Raw genomic sequence first — 17,431 nt, 5'->3', positions numbered from 1 at the left:
GGACCCCCCCAACCCTTTTAAATCACATTATCAGTTTCAGTGATATTTGTTGAAAAGTTTATTCCTTCCTGGTCTTGTGTCAGAATCTCACTTGACCTTGAGTGCAGGTACATTTTTGACACTGTTCTCTTCATCTGTATATGTACCTTACACCAGCACTGCACTCTTGATTATTATACCATAAAAAAAGTATTGAAGGACTGGGGTTGTGGCTCAGTGACAGAGCGCTCGCCTCGCACATGTGGGTACTGGTTTCGATCCTCAGCACCACATAAAAATAAATAAACAAAATAAAGATATTGCATCCATGTATAACTAAAAATATATATTTTTAAAAAGTATTGAAATCTAATTTCAATAATGACTTAAGCCTTCCAGTTCTGCTGTTTTTAAAAAGAAGGTTCTTTGCAGGGTGAGATGGTGCATGCCTGTAAAAAGGATCACAGGTTCAAGCCCAGCCCCATCAACTTAGCAAGACCCTGTCTCAAAATAAAAAGGACTGGGGATGTAACTTAGTGATTAAATGTCCCAGATTTAATCCCCAGTACCACCCACACTCAAAAGTTTTTTTTCATTATAGATTTTGGAATCGGTATGAGACTTTGTATAAAAATCCTTGCTATTTTGACAGGGGTTGTTGTGGGCTTACAGATTTACATGGGGAGAAATGGCATTTTAACAGTATCAAGTCTGTTTATTTTGCAGTAACAGAGATTGAACCCAGGGGCATTTTACCACTGAGCTACACCCCTAGCCCTTTTTATTTTAAGTGGTTGATGCTGCATTTGAACTTGGGATCCTTCTGCCTCATTCTCCTGAGTAGCAGGGATCACAGGTGTGTGCCACTGCCCCCGTCCAGTATCAAATCTTTAATCTTCATATATTCCCCCCACCTTTTTTTGGCTATCTTTGATTTCTCTTATCAGAGTTTTATATTTTTCAGGGTATAGTTCTTCACATATTTTATTGGAATTATGCCAAATTTGTTGATTAGTAATCTAGTCTACCTAGTTCCAGTACTTAGTTCTTTAAATCAGTGCGTTATTGCTGGATTCAACAATTGACACTGAATTTTCTTATTTCATTGCTTGCTCTGTTTTCTCAGTGTCATTTAGTTTGCAGTTATTCTTTCTCCCTTATTTAGAATACCATTAGTAGGTTTAAGAGAAGTTCTTTTGTGTATTTGAATCTGTTTCTGAATTTTGTTCTGAGGTTTTGAAAGTGGGGAACAAACAAGAACTTTTTTTTTTTTAATTAAAATGCCAGAATAAACCTCAGATAGATGAAATATATTAGTTACTTCTATTTTGGTGTGTATGTATGTGGTGCTGGGGTTTGAACCCAGAGCCTTGTGCATGTGAGGCAAGCACTGTACCAACTGAGCTATATCCCAGCCCCGAATCAGTTATTTCTTAATATTGACTTTGTAGATGGTTCCCTCCTCTTTCCTTTTGCACTGGGGGTTGAACCCATAGTCTAAGCATGCCAGGCAGTTGCTCTGCCACTGAGTGACACCCCAGCCCTTTTTATTTTTTGAGACAGGGTCTCTGTAAGTTGCCCAGGCTGGCCTGGAGCTTGTGATCCTGCTGCCTCAGCCTCCCAAGAAGTTGGGATTATATGTGTGCACCACCCTAACCCAGCTAGTAGTCATTTTTAAGAAAAATTTTTAAATATTATTAATTGATGTTTTTAATTTCTTACAGGATTAGATGACCATTTTAAAGTATATGCAAAGTCTACTAGGGCTGTGCACTTTGGAACTTAACACAAGGGTTTAATTTTGTTACTCTTATTTAAAATAATGCTATTTAGAGTCACATAAATGCCAGTTTCTTATTGTTTTGTAGTTTATCTGGAAGAATGTGAACTGGCTAAACAGCTTCATCCAAAGGAAAATGATTTGGTGTTTTTGGTTCCTGAGAGACTAAATGGAGAGAAAAAAGATACAGAGAGAAACTGCTTGTACGATCTCCAGGAATATCACTGTGGTTATGTCCATAAATTCCGCCGCACTTCAGTTGGTAAGCAGATGATAAGGCAGTGTGAGAAGTCTGTGGATACAAGCTCATCTCCTTCCTAACTAACTCATGCTTTCCTAGCTCTGTATTTGCTGCCTATTTGTCAAACAGGTACTTGGTATTGCCAGAGTTCCTTGTCAGAGTTTTTCTAGATTCAGTTTCTTATTGCTATAGCTTTCTGATTTAAAAGCTTGCTTTTTCAGTATCCTCCTCTTTTCATGTCTTTATCTGTAAATTATGTTTAGATCATTTGTAACCATCTGTTTGTTGTATCTTGAGTTACATTCCAGACTTTGTTTTTGACTAATTACTGATAAGAAGACTAAACATGAAACTCATTGAAAGGTGGCTTGAGGAATATGCTCTTTCCATCATTCTTTGTCTATTATATGAGAGGGCCTTCTTTACCAAAAATAATGCAGGCTTGGATTTGAATTTTACAAATACCTCTAATATATCAATGTGCCTCATGCACATTTATAAACTTCTCCAAAGCCCTGTAAGTCAGTAGGAATTATTCCTTGTTCAGTAGGAAACCATGGCTCAGCAATATTAAGTAACTGTCCAAGATTGTTGTCAGCATCAAGTACTCAGTCCAGAATTGAAATGTAACCTTTTTTCCCCCCATGAGATATAGGTGTCTCACTTTGTTGTCCTGGCTGGTCTCAAACTGTTCCTTGGGCTCAAACGATCCTCTTGCCTCCACCTCCCAGGTTTTAAGGGCCACAAACATGTTCCACGATATCTAACTTGAAACCTCCTTTTGTTGGACTTCAGAGTCCACATTCTTTATTTTATGCCAAGCTGCCTTTTTAACATCTGCAACTTGAATATGAAGAGAAGAACATGATTTCTTTATTTCTTCTCCTCCTTCCATTGAATCTTTTTTTAAAAATATATATTCTTTTTTTTAATATATATTCTTTTAGTTGTTGATAGATCTTTTTTTTTTTAAGTGAGAGAGAGAATTTTTTAAATATTTATTTTTCAGTTTTCTGTGGACACAACTTCTTTATTTATTTATTTATTTTATGTGGTGCTGAGGATCGAATCCAGTGCCGTGTGCATGCCAGGCGAGCACACTAGCGCTCGAGCCACATCCCCAGCCCATTGATGGATCTTTATTTTGTTTATTTATATGCAGTGCTGAGAATCAAACCCAGTGCCCCAGCCCATTGTATCTTTTTTTTTTTTTTTTAAAGAGAGAGTGAGAGAGGAGAGAGAGAGAGAGAATTTTTTTAATATTTATTTTTTAGTTCTCGGCGGACACAATATCTTTGTTTGTATGTGGTGCTGAGGATCGAACCCGGGCCGCACGCATGCCAGGCGAGCGCGCTACCGCTTGAGCCACATCCCCAGCCCCCATTGTATCTTAAAAAGTAGCAATAAGCTTGCCTTCTTAGACTATACGACAGATATCCCATGTTCATTAGTATGACCAGAGATTAATTCTTTGTGTAGAGGTTATTTAGGAGAGTAGCTGCAGACAAGGCATAGTGGCACACACCTGTACTTCCAGCAAATTATTGGGAGTTTGAGGCAGAAGGATCTCAAGTTTGCAGCCAGCCCCAGCAATTTAGTGAGGTCCGAAGCAACTTAGTGAGACCCTGTCTCAAAATATAAAAAGATTTGGAAATGTGACTCCCCTGGATTCAATCCCCAGTACATTAAAAAAAAAAAAAAAAAAGATGTAGGACTTTATTTTTCTAAGAAGATTTCCTTCCCTGAATTCCTCACAGATAAAACTTTCTGGCTTCTCCGTCTGGAGAAAGGTTAAGTGTTTCAAACCTATTAAGCCAACATGAACGCCTGGTTTCTGCCGGTCATCTGCTCTTCCTTTGCTCTGTCCTAAACCATTCTTCCATTTGCTCAGGCCAAGAGCCTTGGGCTCATCCATGGTCCATTCTTCCTCTCATACTGTATTTAATTCATCGCAGATCCCATTGACTCTTTCTCTGCAGTGTATCCAAAATCTGGTCCTCACTTCTACATTCTGGTCCAAACTGCCAGTAGTTTTTCCTAGACTGCTGCAGTAGGAAGTGCTGCAACTTGTAGGTGGATTTTGGCGTTTGCTTATTGCAGCTTATTCCTTGTAAGAGCAATTCTTTTTAATATGTGAGTTGCGGGTCATGTTACTTTTCCACACAAAGCCAGCCTGTGGCTTTCTGCCTTATTCTGAATAGTGTTCAGTCATCACTGTGGTCTGTGGGTCCTATTTTATGTTGTAGCTCTTCTAGCAGTTTTCTCCCTTCTTTTCCTTCTAGCCATGTCTCTAAAATACTTGCGACACATCTGTGCCTGGTGACCTTAGTTGGTGGCTGTCTACCAGTAGCTCTCTTCCTCCCTGCTAACAGTGCGGCTTACTCCCTTACTTCAAATCTGGGCCCAGGACCCTCCAGCATGAAGGCCTTCCCTGACCAGCCTGTGCCCTTCCTCTTCCCTTTCTCATTCCCTTTTCTCTTTCTAGTACTTAAAACCACAGAATGTTTATTTGGTATCTGCTCCCTTGTCTAGAAAATAAGTCTTTGGCGAGAGAAGCACATTGCCTGGTTCTTAGGAAGCATTGAGTAAATATTTACTGAGTAAATTATTCAAATATTAAATCATACAAAGACATGGGGAATATCTAATTTTGAATTAGGTATTCTGAATTCACTGGTAACTGAATTTTGCTTTTTCTCCTTCTTGATAATAGTGCGTAACGGGAAATCGGAGTGTTCCCTTTGCATCCAGACTCAAGATAACCTGCCAGCCAACCTGAATGACCTTATGAAATGCATTGTAATCAGTTCTCTGGTAACTACACAAAGGAAGTTGAAAGCCATGTCTCTGCTGAGTGGTCGGAACCAACTAGCCAGAGCCATTCTGTCTCCAAACCCTATGGACTTTTGTACTACAGATTTACCAACTATGACGTCTGAGAGAATTGTGAGTGCTGATTGTATACCAGGGACGGTCAGGCACTATTATGTCAGAATGTTAAAATGTCATGTTTGTAGCTGCTTGTGCACTTTTGTGTGTCTACAAGATGTGCTCACTATGTGTATGCAATAGTGTTTGGTGTTTAGTTTTTTTCAGGATTGCAAAATGTGTAATTAGGCCGCTCACTCCAGGGAAGGTACAGGACAATAAAGAGTCGGCATCCTGCCGAAAGGTTTAGTAGGTGACCAGAATTCAAGAGGAGTCGTCCCGGGTTTCGTGGACTGAGCTTTGCCTTTGAATGATTGATAGTACTGTTGCATATGCAAAGATGAAGTATGCACACTTGTTTTCCACCAAAGAGCAGTGTATAGATTCCAGAAAATCAACACAGAAAGGCAAAAGGAAGCTAATAATATTGAACCCCTCAATGAATGGAGCATTATTTCAGTCAGTTCTCACCTCTTTCAGAGAACCCTGGACTTCATTGATAGGTTGAGACTCAGAGAGTTTAGGAGTTTAGTGAACTAGCTTGAAAATAAAACTAAAATTTAGTCTCAGACCTGACCCTGAAATCCATGTTTTTTCTACTACATCACATTATGTAAAGAAAGAAATTGTCATGAAATATTTCTACTATGCAAGGAAAGAATTCACTAAATGGGAAAAAAAAATAGAAGAAAAATATGCAAAATAGAAAAATATAAATTAGTAAGTGAAATTTACTGCGATTATTTCTGTAAGAATTACAAATTAAAAATACACTTGTACTTGTAAGTAGGCTGAAGACTACAAGTGCTAATTAGTAATTAGCAACTAATTAGCTTTCTTTCCAGTAGTTAAAGTGGTTTTTGGATTTAAGGTCACTTTAGGATCTTGCCTAGCTCCAACCAAAGCTTTTGTGTAGCACAGATTGGAAGAAATTGAAAAGTTTTCCATTACCTTTCTCATACATCACTACAGGGGAGGAAAAAAAAATGACTCATTTCCACAACTGTCTTTTTCTACAGATTGCCTACTTAAGAGATTTCAATGAAGACCAAAAGAAAGCAATAGAAACTGCATATGCCATGGTGAAACAGTCACCATCAGTTGCCAAAATCTGTCTGATCCATGGGCCACCTGGCACAGGAAAATCAAAAACTATTGTTGGCCTCCTTTACCGATTATTGACAGAGGTAGGTCTGGGGAGGACACTGGTGCTATTAACTGGGTGTGTTATTTTACTTTTCTTGAATCAACTGACATATAAATAAGTATTAAAGTATCTTTTCCCCTTGTTTTTTGTTTTGTTTGCAGTGCTAGGGTGTGTATTTTTGATAACTCTGTAGAACTATATCAGGAAGGGGTGGCAGAGGGAGGAAAGAAGTCAGAAGGGCATTGTCTTATGTGAAGCAAGTCCTGAGAACTAGAGGATGTTCTTCAGGCTTCATTTTAGGCCACATGTGACACCAGGAAAGCATTTCAAAATGTGTTCCTGAACTACGTGTTGGTTGTACTGACTAGTGATTAATGTAAGTGGATGGTGTGTACAGTAAGCTGCATAGCAGTTAGGATAACATTTTATTGCAATGATTTTAATATCAATGTAAGATGTAGATGCTTTTACTTATTTTTAACTATTATGGGAGCTTTTGAACATACATAGAAATAGAGAAAAACCTTAAAACCTTGTAATAGAGCTCATCAGATTTTGTGTGTGTGTCTGTGTGTTTGGTTTGTGGCAAATTGTAGAACCAGAGGAAGGGGCATTCAGATGAAAACTCCAATGCCAAAATCAAACAGAACCGTGTACTTGTGTGTGCACCTTCTAATGCAGCTGTTGATGAGCTCATGAAAAAGATCATCCTCGAGTTCAAAGAAAAATGCAAAGACAAGAAGAATCCTTTGGGTATGATAATCGTATGGGTTTTTAATTTGTTTTCTGTTTTCAGTGTTTGGTGTGGGCGACTTTGAATGAAAAAAGAGCCAGTTATTCCTGGTGACAACATCTGCCTGGGTAACTGCCCATATGTACTTGCTGGTTCATTTAGCATATTTTTTATTGAGCATTTACTCTGTGGAAGGCATGGTGCCAAATACTGAAGTTTCAACATTGAAACCTTCAAGGTGACATATGATAAAATGAGGTAATGGGCAGTTACAGTATAGAGTGATGACTTCTATAATGGGACTTAAACATGGTATATTTTCAGGCAACTCTGAGAGACCCTTGATTCAATTGTCTGAGGGTTAGGGAGGGCTTTTGGAGGAAATGATATCTAAGATGAAAACAGAAGAGCACTTAGGAGTTGGCCACAGGACATAAGGGAGGAGGGGACTCAAGCAGAGGTAGGTCTAAATAAAAATCAGGTATGAGAACCTTGGGAAGTAAAGGGTCCATGAGGTAGGGGCTCCGGCGTGTTCACTGTAGCCCCTCCAAAACACTGCCCAGCACTCAGTCAAGGCTCTCAAGTGACTGAAGAGCTAGGGCCTTGGGGGCTGATGAAGATAGGCTGACGTTGAGCAATGGCTTTTGAAAGCAATAAAAACAATCATAGCTCATAGTTATTGCGTGTTTGCTGTGTGTGAGCAGTCCTCAGAATCATCCTGGGAGCTGGTGTCAAACAGCCCTACTTTCTGTGTCTGGCTGGGGGAAGCTGAAGAGTAGAGATGTTCTGTGCACCATAGGAGTAACGTTTTGTTGAAATGCACATAATAGTGATGAGCATTGCTACAAATGATTCAGGATACTTGAATGAAGATGTAAAATTCTTTTTTTAATTAATTTTAACTCTCTTCATACCATTCATTTTCAGAGATATTGCCCTGGCTTTATGTTATACTACTTTCTCAAGCTCATGGAATACCTTGTGTTCTCCACCAAATTTTATTTTCCTTGAGGGTAATTGACATTGCCTTTTATCAATTAGAATTAGAATCAGTTGCAAATAATCTAAATACAGTGGTTTAAATATGATAGATTTTTTTTTTTAATTTCAAATTCAGAAGCCCAGAAGTGGGCAATTGAGGACTTGGTACTAGTATCACTGGTTCAGTCTTTAGAGACCAAGGCTCCTTGTTATCTTGTTGCTCCATTGTGTCTGGCCTCTTTAGTGCATCTCATGGTCAGGAATAATGCCTCAGCTCCAGTAATCACATCCATTAAGCATGAGGAAAGAGTCGATAAAGCAACAAAGGGAGTGTGCTAGCCATATTTTAAGAAGGATTCCTAGATACGGTCAGTAGCAACTCTGCTCCCTCTTGGCCAGAAATGACGTGGGACACCTCAGTACAAGAGAGAGTGGGACATGTGATCTTTATTGTGAGGGATCATATTCTTTTTTCTTCTACAACATATGCACTTTTACTATTACACAGAATGCATTTATTCTTAAAACTTTCCAGTACATCATCAGTCTACAACTTGCCTTTGCATGTTAGATTAGTGATTTTATGTATAGCTGTGGTCATTCGTATTGACAGCTACAGGCTACCTTCATTGTATGGGGTTCACAATTTATTCATTAGCCATGGATTAGAATTGTAGGTTCTCGTCAGTTTTCATTTCGCACTTCATATTGCAGTAATTGTTCTTGTACTTGCACATGTTCTCCAGTGTGGGTGTAGAAACGCCTGCTACTGTGCACGGTGTGCAGTGTAGTGGAGCACTCCCAGCACAGCATGCAGAATTGGATCTGGTGTGTGCAGGGCTTTGATCACTTAGTGGATTGTAAAGTCAGCGTAGGTATACCTAGAAAGTTAAAACAGAACAGAAGAAAGTAGAAGGATCAGACCGTAGGTCTGAGGATAAATACTGCCTAATGAAAACTGTTTCTGTTTTGAGAGGTGTGGGAATACTCTGGGTTTCACATGTGTCTGTCTAGAAGTGAAAATGTGGTTGCAGTGTTTGTACATTTCCCGTTTCCTAAATAGTGTCAGATTCTTAAAAGTGGCTGTGCTTGCTTGCCCTCCTGAGCACAGTTCCCACGTAGCGTACATGTGGTGATTCAGTGTTAGCTTGCTTTCCCTGCCTACCTGAGGGTAAGCTTCCTGGCATGTTTGTGGTTGAATGGCACACAGGGGCCAGGGTGAGGATGAGCCAGGTGTCTAGGTTGGATGTTTTTATTTCTTATCAGAGAGCAAATATTATCTTTTCTGTAAGTAAAGAGAACTTTTTTCCCCCAGTACTTTCTCTCTCTTTTGATACTGGGGTGGAACCCAGAGGCACTTTATCATTAAGGTACATGCCTAGTCTTTTTTTATTTTTTATTTTGAGACAGGATCTCATTGAGTTGCCCAGGCTGACCTTGCACTGGGATCTTCCTACCTCAGCCTCACCAGTTGCTGGCATTACAGGTGTGCACCAGCCCGCCTGACTCCAGTGCTTTCTTCTTCACTTTTCACTAATTGCAGTGGTCCTGGGTGTTTTTAAAGAAATGCCTTGGGAAAAAAAAAAAAAAGAAATGCCTTGGACATTGCTCCATTAAGTATGATGCTTGCTTCTGGGTTTCATAGGTACACTTGAGCAAGTTAAAGAGTTCTAGTCCTATTAGAGTTTTTTTCCTGAAAAAATGTTGGATTTGGGGCTGAGGTTGAAGCTCAGTGGTAGAGCATTTGCCTAGCATGTGTGAGGCACTGGGTTCGATCCTCAGCACCACATGAAAATTAATAAAGTTATTGTGTCCATCTACAACTAAAAGTATTTTTAAAAAATGTTGGATTTAATTGCATTTTTTTACATCTATTGAAATTATAATGAAGTTTTTAATTTCTTAATATGTCAAATTATTTTGTCTAATATTAAAATCTGATTCCTAGAATAGGGTCAACTTGTCTTGTATTAGCTTGTGTGTGGGGATGCTGTAATGGAGCTTGAACCCAAGAGCACTATCACTTAGCCCCATCCCCAACCCTTTTTTTTTTTTTTTTTAATTTGGAGGCAGGGTCTTGCTAAGTTGTCCAGTCTAGCCTCAAACATGCAATCCTTCTGCCTCAGCCTCTAGAGTCACTGGGTTCATAGGCCTGTGCCACCATGCCTGGTTTGTGCATTTCAGTGTTTTTAACAAATTGCTCAATTGCTAATATTTTGTTTAGGTCTTTTAAGAGTAGTGTTCATAAGTGAAGCCAGCCTATAATTTTTCTTTAGTAATAATATCTTTCTCTAGTTTGAGTACTGAAGCTATTCAGACTTTTTAAATGAATTGATTTTTTTGTATTTATTCTTATGAATTAGCAAAACTCACTCAAATTTAGAAAAATTGAATAGAGCTATAATTATTAAAGGTATTTAATACATTAAAAACCTACCTATGTCAAAAATCAGACAAAAAATAAAAATAAAATACTAACAAAATGAAAAGAGAGAATTCATCCTATATATAACAATTTCAGTTTTTCAAGATAATTTTCTACTTTAGGTTAGGTTTTTATATAGATAGGTATAAATTTGTTTATTGTGTTCTCATTTTTAAAAAGCACAACTGTGTTTCTGATTGGTTCCCTTTGTTGTTTGTTTATGGTTGGCTCCCCTTTATCATTCCCTGTATTATGTGTTTATTAACTAAATCCACATGTGACACAGACTTGTGGTTGGAAAGTTCCAGAAGAAATTTCTTTTCCCCAGCAGAGCCCATACCAAGACAGATACACTTCTTTTTCATCCCTCTACTTCTTCCAAGTCCTTTTGCTTCCTGATGGGCATTAAATTCCAAGCCCCCATTATCAAAATCTCTGTATTTTTATTGGGGTGGTAGTTTTGCCAATGGAGACACTTTCCGAGTTCATAGGATTAAAGATTTTAGAAATCTCTGCATTCTACAGAACATAGATCATACTTAGTAATGTTGATTTGAAGCGCAAAACAAACACTCCCCCACCATGCAAACGATATCTCTCATAGCTTTGGGAGCATTTCTGGATAGAGGAGGTGAGCCTCCAGGTGATGTCATCTCCCTTTCTGCTGGACACACAAGTAAAACAAGTGCAGTTTTGAAACCCCCAAGAAAATGTTGGCCGGAGAAGGTGGCTGCAAATTAAGAAGAATGGGCTATTTAAATAAAGTACTCACTTAACATATATTGAGTGTATTGTGTACCAGCCACTATTTTAGGCAGTGACCAAAACAAAATCCTATTTTTATGGAACTTAGGAAGGACAGTGAACAGGCATCGGTGTGGTGTATCAGTAGGGATAAAGTGCTGATGAATCTATAGGGTTGCTCTAACCCATCCCTGTGATGCCTTTAGAACTGTTTAAATAAAAATAATAAAATGTGGTAACCAGAAATAAAAATTGGTTAATAAATTGGCCAGCTATATGATGTTTACCATTTGTGAAATTTTCATCATCGTGTGTCCCTCAAATATAACAGGAAGCATAGTTTTATTTATATTTTGTGGTACTAGATATGGAATCCAAGGCCTTGAGAATGCTAAACTAACTTCCTCAGTCCCTGGAGCATAGTTTTTTTTTTTTTTTTAAAGAGAGAGTGAGAGAGGAGAGAGAGAGAGAGAGAGAATTTTATTTATTTTTTAGTTCTCGGCAGACACAACATCTTTGTTGGTATGTGGTGCTGAGGATCGAACCCGGGCCGCACGCATGCCAGGCGAGCGCGCTACCGCTTGAGCCACATCCCCAGCCCCCTGGAGCATAGTTTTAAAAAAGAGTATTCTGCAAAAAAGGATTTGATTATCAAATAAGATTGTTTTGGAAATTCAAATACATAGTCATACATGAAAATCCTTGAAATAGTCTTTGGTTAAGAAAACTGCTTTATTTTAACTTACCATTTCCCAAGTATTTTGTTGTGATTGTTACACAGAACATAATTTGAAAAGCATTAGTATAATATAATCTCAGCTCTGCAGTGTACTGTTTATGTAAGCTTGCTGGCTTTTATTAGGTAGAAGTGATAAGTACTCGCCCTGTGGGGTTGTTGAGAAGAATATCTGAAACGGCACTGAATTTGAGAATCTGTTGTGGCCCCTGCTACCTAGTTAACAGTTTGTGTTAACCCCCTTCTGACTGTTAATATATTTGCTTAGAAATAGATATTATTTATGGAGACAGGATTTATTGATAGTGTCCTTATTAATCTTTAACTGTGATTTTTTAAAAAAAATATTTATTTTTTAGTTTTTCAGGTGGACACAATATCTTTTTTTTTTTAAGAGAGAGAAAGAATTTTTAATATTTATTTTTTAGTTTTCGGTGGACACAACATCTTTGTTTTGTATGTGGTGCTGAGGATCGAACCCAGTGCCTCATGCATGGTAGGCAAGCGCTCTACCACTGAACCACCACCTTAGCCCTTTAACTGTGATTTTTATCAACAGGAAACTGTGGTGATATTAATTTAGTACGACTGGGTCCAGAAAAGTCTATTAACAATGAGGTCCTGAAATTCAGTCTGGACAGCCAAGTCAACCACAGAATGAGTAAGTGCTAAATATGGCATACCCTTGTGTTTTTGTTTCCTTTGTGTGGTAAAGATATTGTTCAAATTAGCATGTGATTTTTCTTTTCTGTTTTTTAGAAAAAGACTTACCTTCTCATGTTCAGGAGATGCATAGAAGAAAAGAGTATCTAGATCATCAGCTTGATGAGCTTTCACGCCAGCGAGCTCTGTGCCGAGGAGGACGGGAAATACAGGTATGGAAACATTTCTTAATGCTTGATCTTTAGTGACAATGCAGAGATGCACAGTTTATGAGGATTTTATGTCATTTTATTGGCAAATGGCATGATTCATATGTAAAGATGTATACAAAAGTGGTATGCCTTATATCAGGGGTTAGCAAGCTTTTTGTACAGGCAGGAAAATACATTTGTGGCTTTTTGAGCCATTTGGTCTTTGTTGCAGCTACTGAGCTCTGTTGTACTTGGAAAGCCATCATAGATAATGTGTAAACAAATGGATGTGGTGTATTTATGTGCAAAACCAGATGGTGTATTGAATTTGGCCCATAGGCCAAATTATATTAAAGGTACACTGAATTTATTAGGTGTCATTCAGTTGTAAGTTAAACCCAGTTCAAATTAGGTTAAATAAGAAGAAAATTTATTGGCTCATATACCTGGGAAATCCAGGAGTGGATTAGCTTCAGATATGGCTGGATCCAGAGGCTCAAATGATATTATTTCTCCACCCCTTGATCTGTTTTTCTCTGTGTGTCACCATTTCTTCTCCAGGAGAAGACAAGTGCCAGCATTCTCTGGGCTCCACCATCCCAGCTTAGAAACCCCAGAGAAGGTCTCTCTCCCAGCATCTATGCATCAGTTCCAAGGAAGTACTCTGATTAGTCCCTGAGTAGCCAAGCAGGTCTAATCCCTGTAATTAAGGGAATGGGTGCCATGATTTGCCAGCCAGCCTTGTATTGTGTGCTCATCTTGTGGCTGGAGGAATGGTTGGGGTGTGATTGACAACCTCATTTGAACCACCTGGAGATGAGTGGAGGAATGATGCCCCAGGGGTAGAATGCTAAGCAGACAAATAGCATGCATGACTGTGTCTTGCCCAGCAATGCCAAGAGTGGGCCCAGACTTAACTGGTAAAGAGAAAACAAGCTGGGTTAAGTTTGTCATTGGTAAAATATTTTTAAGCTCATTCTTTTCACATATGAACTGTCCATTGGAAAGCACTGTGATGTGCTGAGTTTAGTTTTAATGATGGCATTCTGATTTTCTTCCAGAGGCAAGAATTAGATGAAAAAATTGCTAGAGTTTCAAAAGAAAGGCAAGAACTTGCTTCTAAAATTAAAGAGGTAAGTACTTCACTTATGGCATTTTCTTGTTTTCTCATGTTATGAAATAGTTCACACAACTTAAGGGCTTTTTTCAAGTTGTTGTTTTGTTTTTGTTTTTTTTTTTAAGAGAGAGAGAGAGAATTTTAATATTTATTTTTTAGTTTTGGACGGACACAACATCTTTGTTTGTATGTGGTGCTGAGGATCGAATCTGGGCCGCACGCATGCCAGGCGAGCATGCTACCGCTTGAGCCACATCCCCAGCCCCTCAAGTTGTATTTTTAAAAGTATTCATTGTGCAAACACCTACAGAATTGGAAAAAAAAAAAAAATAGTGTAATCTGCCTTTCTCCCTTTAACCCAAGAATGAATGAATTTGCACATTCTGAGATTTCTTTTCTTTTTTTCCAGGGTGGTGAGGGTATAGGGGATTGAACTCAGGGACACATGAGCCACATCCCCCACCCTGTTTTGTATTTTATTTAGAGACAGGGTCTCACTGAGTTGCTTAGGGCCTTGCTTTTGCTGAAGCTGGCTTTTTTTTTTTTTATGTTTTTTTAAATGGAGCTTTATTTTATTCATTTGTTTATACACCGTGCTGAGAATTGAACCCAGTGCTTCACATCCAAGGCAAGTATTCTAACACTGAGCCACAATTCCAGCCCTGAGGCTGGCTTTTGAACTTGGGATCCTCCTGTCTAGGCCTCCTGAGCCACTAGGATTACAGGCATGAGCCACCATGCCCTGCACATTCTGATATTTCTAAAAAAAGAGGTGATTGTAGTTTTTTTGTTTTGTTTTGTTTTTGTTTTTCTTCCTCTTTTAGACCTGGATAAATATGAATAATACCTCTTAGAATGTGCCTTCTTTCTCTTTCCTACCTCCTGCAAAAAACAATTGTTATAATAATTGCTATCCCAAATGAATAGTTGATGAATCTAGGTATGTGGGTGTTTTTTCCTTTAGAAAGAAAGAAAACCACATGTGTGAGTTTTAGGACAAGGGTGGCAACTGTGAGGCCTCTAGAGTTCCACTCTGTCTTGATTTTTGTTTTTTGGTTTTTTTGGGGAGTGGGGGGTTACTTGGGATTGAACCCAAGGGCATTTTACCACTTAGCTACATCCCCAGCCCTTTTTATTTTGGGGGATGGAGTCTAAGTTGCTTAGGGCCTCACTAAGTTAGGGCTGGGCATAAGGACAGCTTGGTGCCCCGCCCCATTCTTGGCTTAAAGCATGCTCTTTGTGCTTATCTTCCAGGACACACCACACACACACACACCAAAATCTAAGGATGCTCTTGTATATAACCTATGCTCATTCGTGTATAGATAGATGACTTATAATATCTAATATAATGTAAATGCTTTGTAAATAGTTACCCAACTGTATTTTTCAGTGAATAATGACAAGGAGAAAAAGCCTATACATACTAAGTATGGATGCATTTTCTTCACTAGATATTTTTAGTCCACAGTTGGTAGACTTCCTAAATGTGGACCTCACAGGTACAGAGAACTAACTATATAGCTGTTTCTCAGTATTCTTTGGATGTAAAAACATTAGATAAAAATTAGACTAATTGAAGCTAGGCTGAACCAAGTGATCATCAGAATGTAGCTTTATCAAGTCAAGCAGGTTCAAGGGGGAGAGGGCAATAGCAACTGCTAGTGTTAGTATTTTTGAGCTGAGAAAAAGCAGTTCAATTTAATTCATATTTCCATTTACAATTTCTTTATTTAAACTAAAAAAAAATATGTGAAGACTTGGGTTGTGGTTCAGTGGTAGAGCGCTTGCCTTGCAAGTGTGAGGCACTGGGTTTGAGTCTCAGCATCACATAAAAATAAAATAAAGATATTATGTCCACCTAAAACAAAAAAAGAAAAAATATTTAAAAAAAAATATTAAACTGAGCCCCAAATTAATCTTTACAAATTTAAGGATGAAGTTCATTTTCCTATGGTCTGTTAAAATTGTGTGTGGCAGGTTACTTTCTGAATGGCTGAGAGGAAAAGTATCTGACAGTATTTCACCTGTGTGCACTGGAGGGCCCTGTTTGCACCCTGTTCCTAAAGCTCACGTACATACCTTGAAATCCAATGGGATGAGTCGTTAATTCCACGTAGCCAAATTAGGCAAACTGAACCTCTAATAAGAATGTCAGTTTATTAACTTGAGTGCTAAAGGAACTTGGTATACAGTGTGAGGTGTCGTGCCTATTGGCCTTGATCAGAGAGGTAGACCAAGGTGGTTTTTCTTACTGTGGAAGTAAAATATTTGTCTGGTTCACAGGCATTTTTGTTGGTACTAGCTTTTATAAAGCTACAATATTATAGTAGATACTTAAAAACTAAGAGAAAAATGTTCATTCGCGCTTAGTTCTAATCCTGGTTTTATTCAGATAATTGCTTTACAACTCAGAATTATTTAATGTCTACTTGTGCTGATGCCTGCTTTTATACATCAGGCTACAAGAAGCATTGTAATCTACTTTGACCAAATCAAATTGTAAATAATTTTTAAAAATATACCTATGCCTAAGTCATATTTTGAGCTTAGACTGCAGAGTACAGTGTTCTTTTTGGTAGCTTCTGATTATCTTGAATGCTGTCCTGCTGTTTTGTAGATCAGAAGCGTCCCCTAAATTTTAATGAGTATTAAAAATTAAAAAAGTATTAAAATTGGGGCTGGGGATGTGGCTTAAACGGTAGCGCGCTCGCCTGGTATGCGTGCTGCCAGGGTTTGATCCTAAGCACCACATACAAACAAAGATGTTGTGTCCGCCTAGAACTAACAAATAAATAAATAAATATTTTTAAAAAATATATTGAAGGGCTGGGAATGTGGCTCAGGCGGTAGCGCGCTCGTCTAGCATGCGTGCGGCCCGGGTTCGATCCTCAGCACCACATACCAACAAAGATGTTGTGTCCGCCGAGAACTGAAAAATAAATATTTAAAAAAAAAAAAATATATATATATATATATATATATTGAAATTAAAATAGTGGGTGGTTTATAGTAAATAATCCTATTGTGGTTAGGGTTTGTTTACAACTGGGAGTGATGGACCTCTCTTTGTCCCCTTAGGTTCAAGGTCGCCCACAGAAAACACAGAGCATCATCATTTTGGAGTCCCATATCATCTGCTGCACTCTGAGCACAAGTGGTGGTTTGCTGCTGGAGTCTGCTTTTCGAGGGCAGGGGGGTGTCCCCTTCAGTTGTGTAATCGTTGATGAGGTCAGTGAGCATTTGGCCATACTGCTTTGACTTGTGCTGTGAGGAGTGAGTCCTAAATAATTGTAGGTGCTGAGATGTTAATAAAATATTTAACATCTGATTTCTACTTGCCATTATATGTGTATTTTCTTACATTGTAATATGCTGTTAAAGGTCCACTCTAATGAAACTGCCTTTCCAGTATTGGATTGTACTCTTTTTTTTTTTTCCCCCCCTTGGTACCAGAGGATGGAGCCACATCCCCAGCCCTCTTTTTTTTTTTTTTTTTTTTTTAAAGACCCTAAGTTGTTTAGGGTCTTGCAAAATTGCTGAGGCTGATTTTGAACTTGGTGATCTTCCTGCTTCAGCTTTCTGAGCCACTGGGATTATGGGCATGCACCACCCGGTTTGGGAGTGCAGTTTTAAGGATGCCTGATTGTTTTTTTAACAAAATCCTGTTGAGTGACTTTTTAAATCCTACTTGAAACCTCTGGTTCCCTTTAGAAGTACTTATTTGTATCTAACCTACATACTTCTTCCTTTGTGCTTTAAATCA

At 38.5% G+C, this 17,431-nt stretch overlaps 1 protein-coding gene across 1 annotated transcript in view; it reads left to right on the top strand.

Moving 5' to 3' along the window:
- Window positions 1-17,431, top strand: part of Setx (senataxin) — an 85,452-nt gene that overhangs the window by 49,781 nt on the left and 18,240 nt on the right. The window contains exons 11-18 of the mRNA XM_026395404.2: window positions 1,848-2,021; window positions 4,714-4,946; window positions 5,948-6,115; window positions 6,672-6,828; window positions 12,254-12,355; window positions 12,454-12,569; window positions 13,610-13,681; window positions 16,747-16,896. Of these exons, the coding sequence (XP_026251189.1) occupies window positions 1,848-2,021; window positions 4,714-4,946; window positions 5,948-6,115; window positions 6,672-6,828; window positions 12,254-12,355; window positions 12,454-12,569; window positions 13,610-13,681; window positions 16,747-16,896 (1,172 nt within the window). The remainder of the gene's footprint in view (window positions 1-1,847; window positions 2,022-4,713; window positions 4,947-5,947; window positions 6,116-6,671; window positions 6,829-12,253; window positions 12,356-12,453; window positions 12,570-13,609; window positions 13,682-16,746; window positions 16,897-17,431) is intronic.

This window comes from Urocitellus parryii, chromosome 4 (genome assembly GCF_045843805.1).
Source record: "Urocitellus parryii isolate mUroPar1 chromosome 4, mUroPar1.hap1, whole genome shotgun sequence".
Lineage (NCBI taxonomy): Eukaryota > Metazoa > Chordata > Mammalia > Rodentia > Sciuridae > Urocitellus > Urocitellus parryii.
Note: the sequence above shows the minus strand (reverse complement) of the source record. Positions and strands in the feature narration are given on the sequence as shown.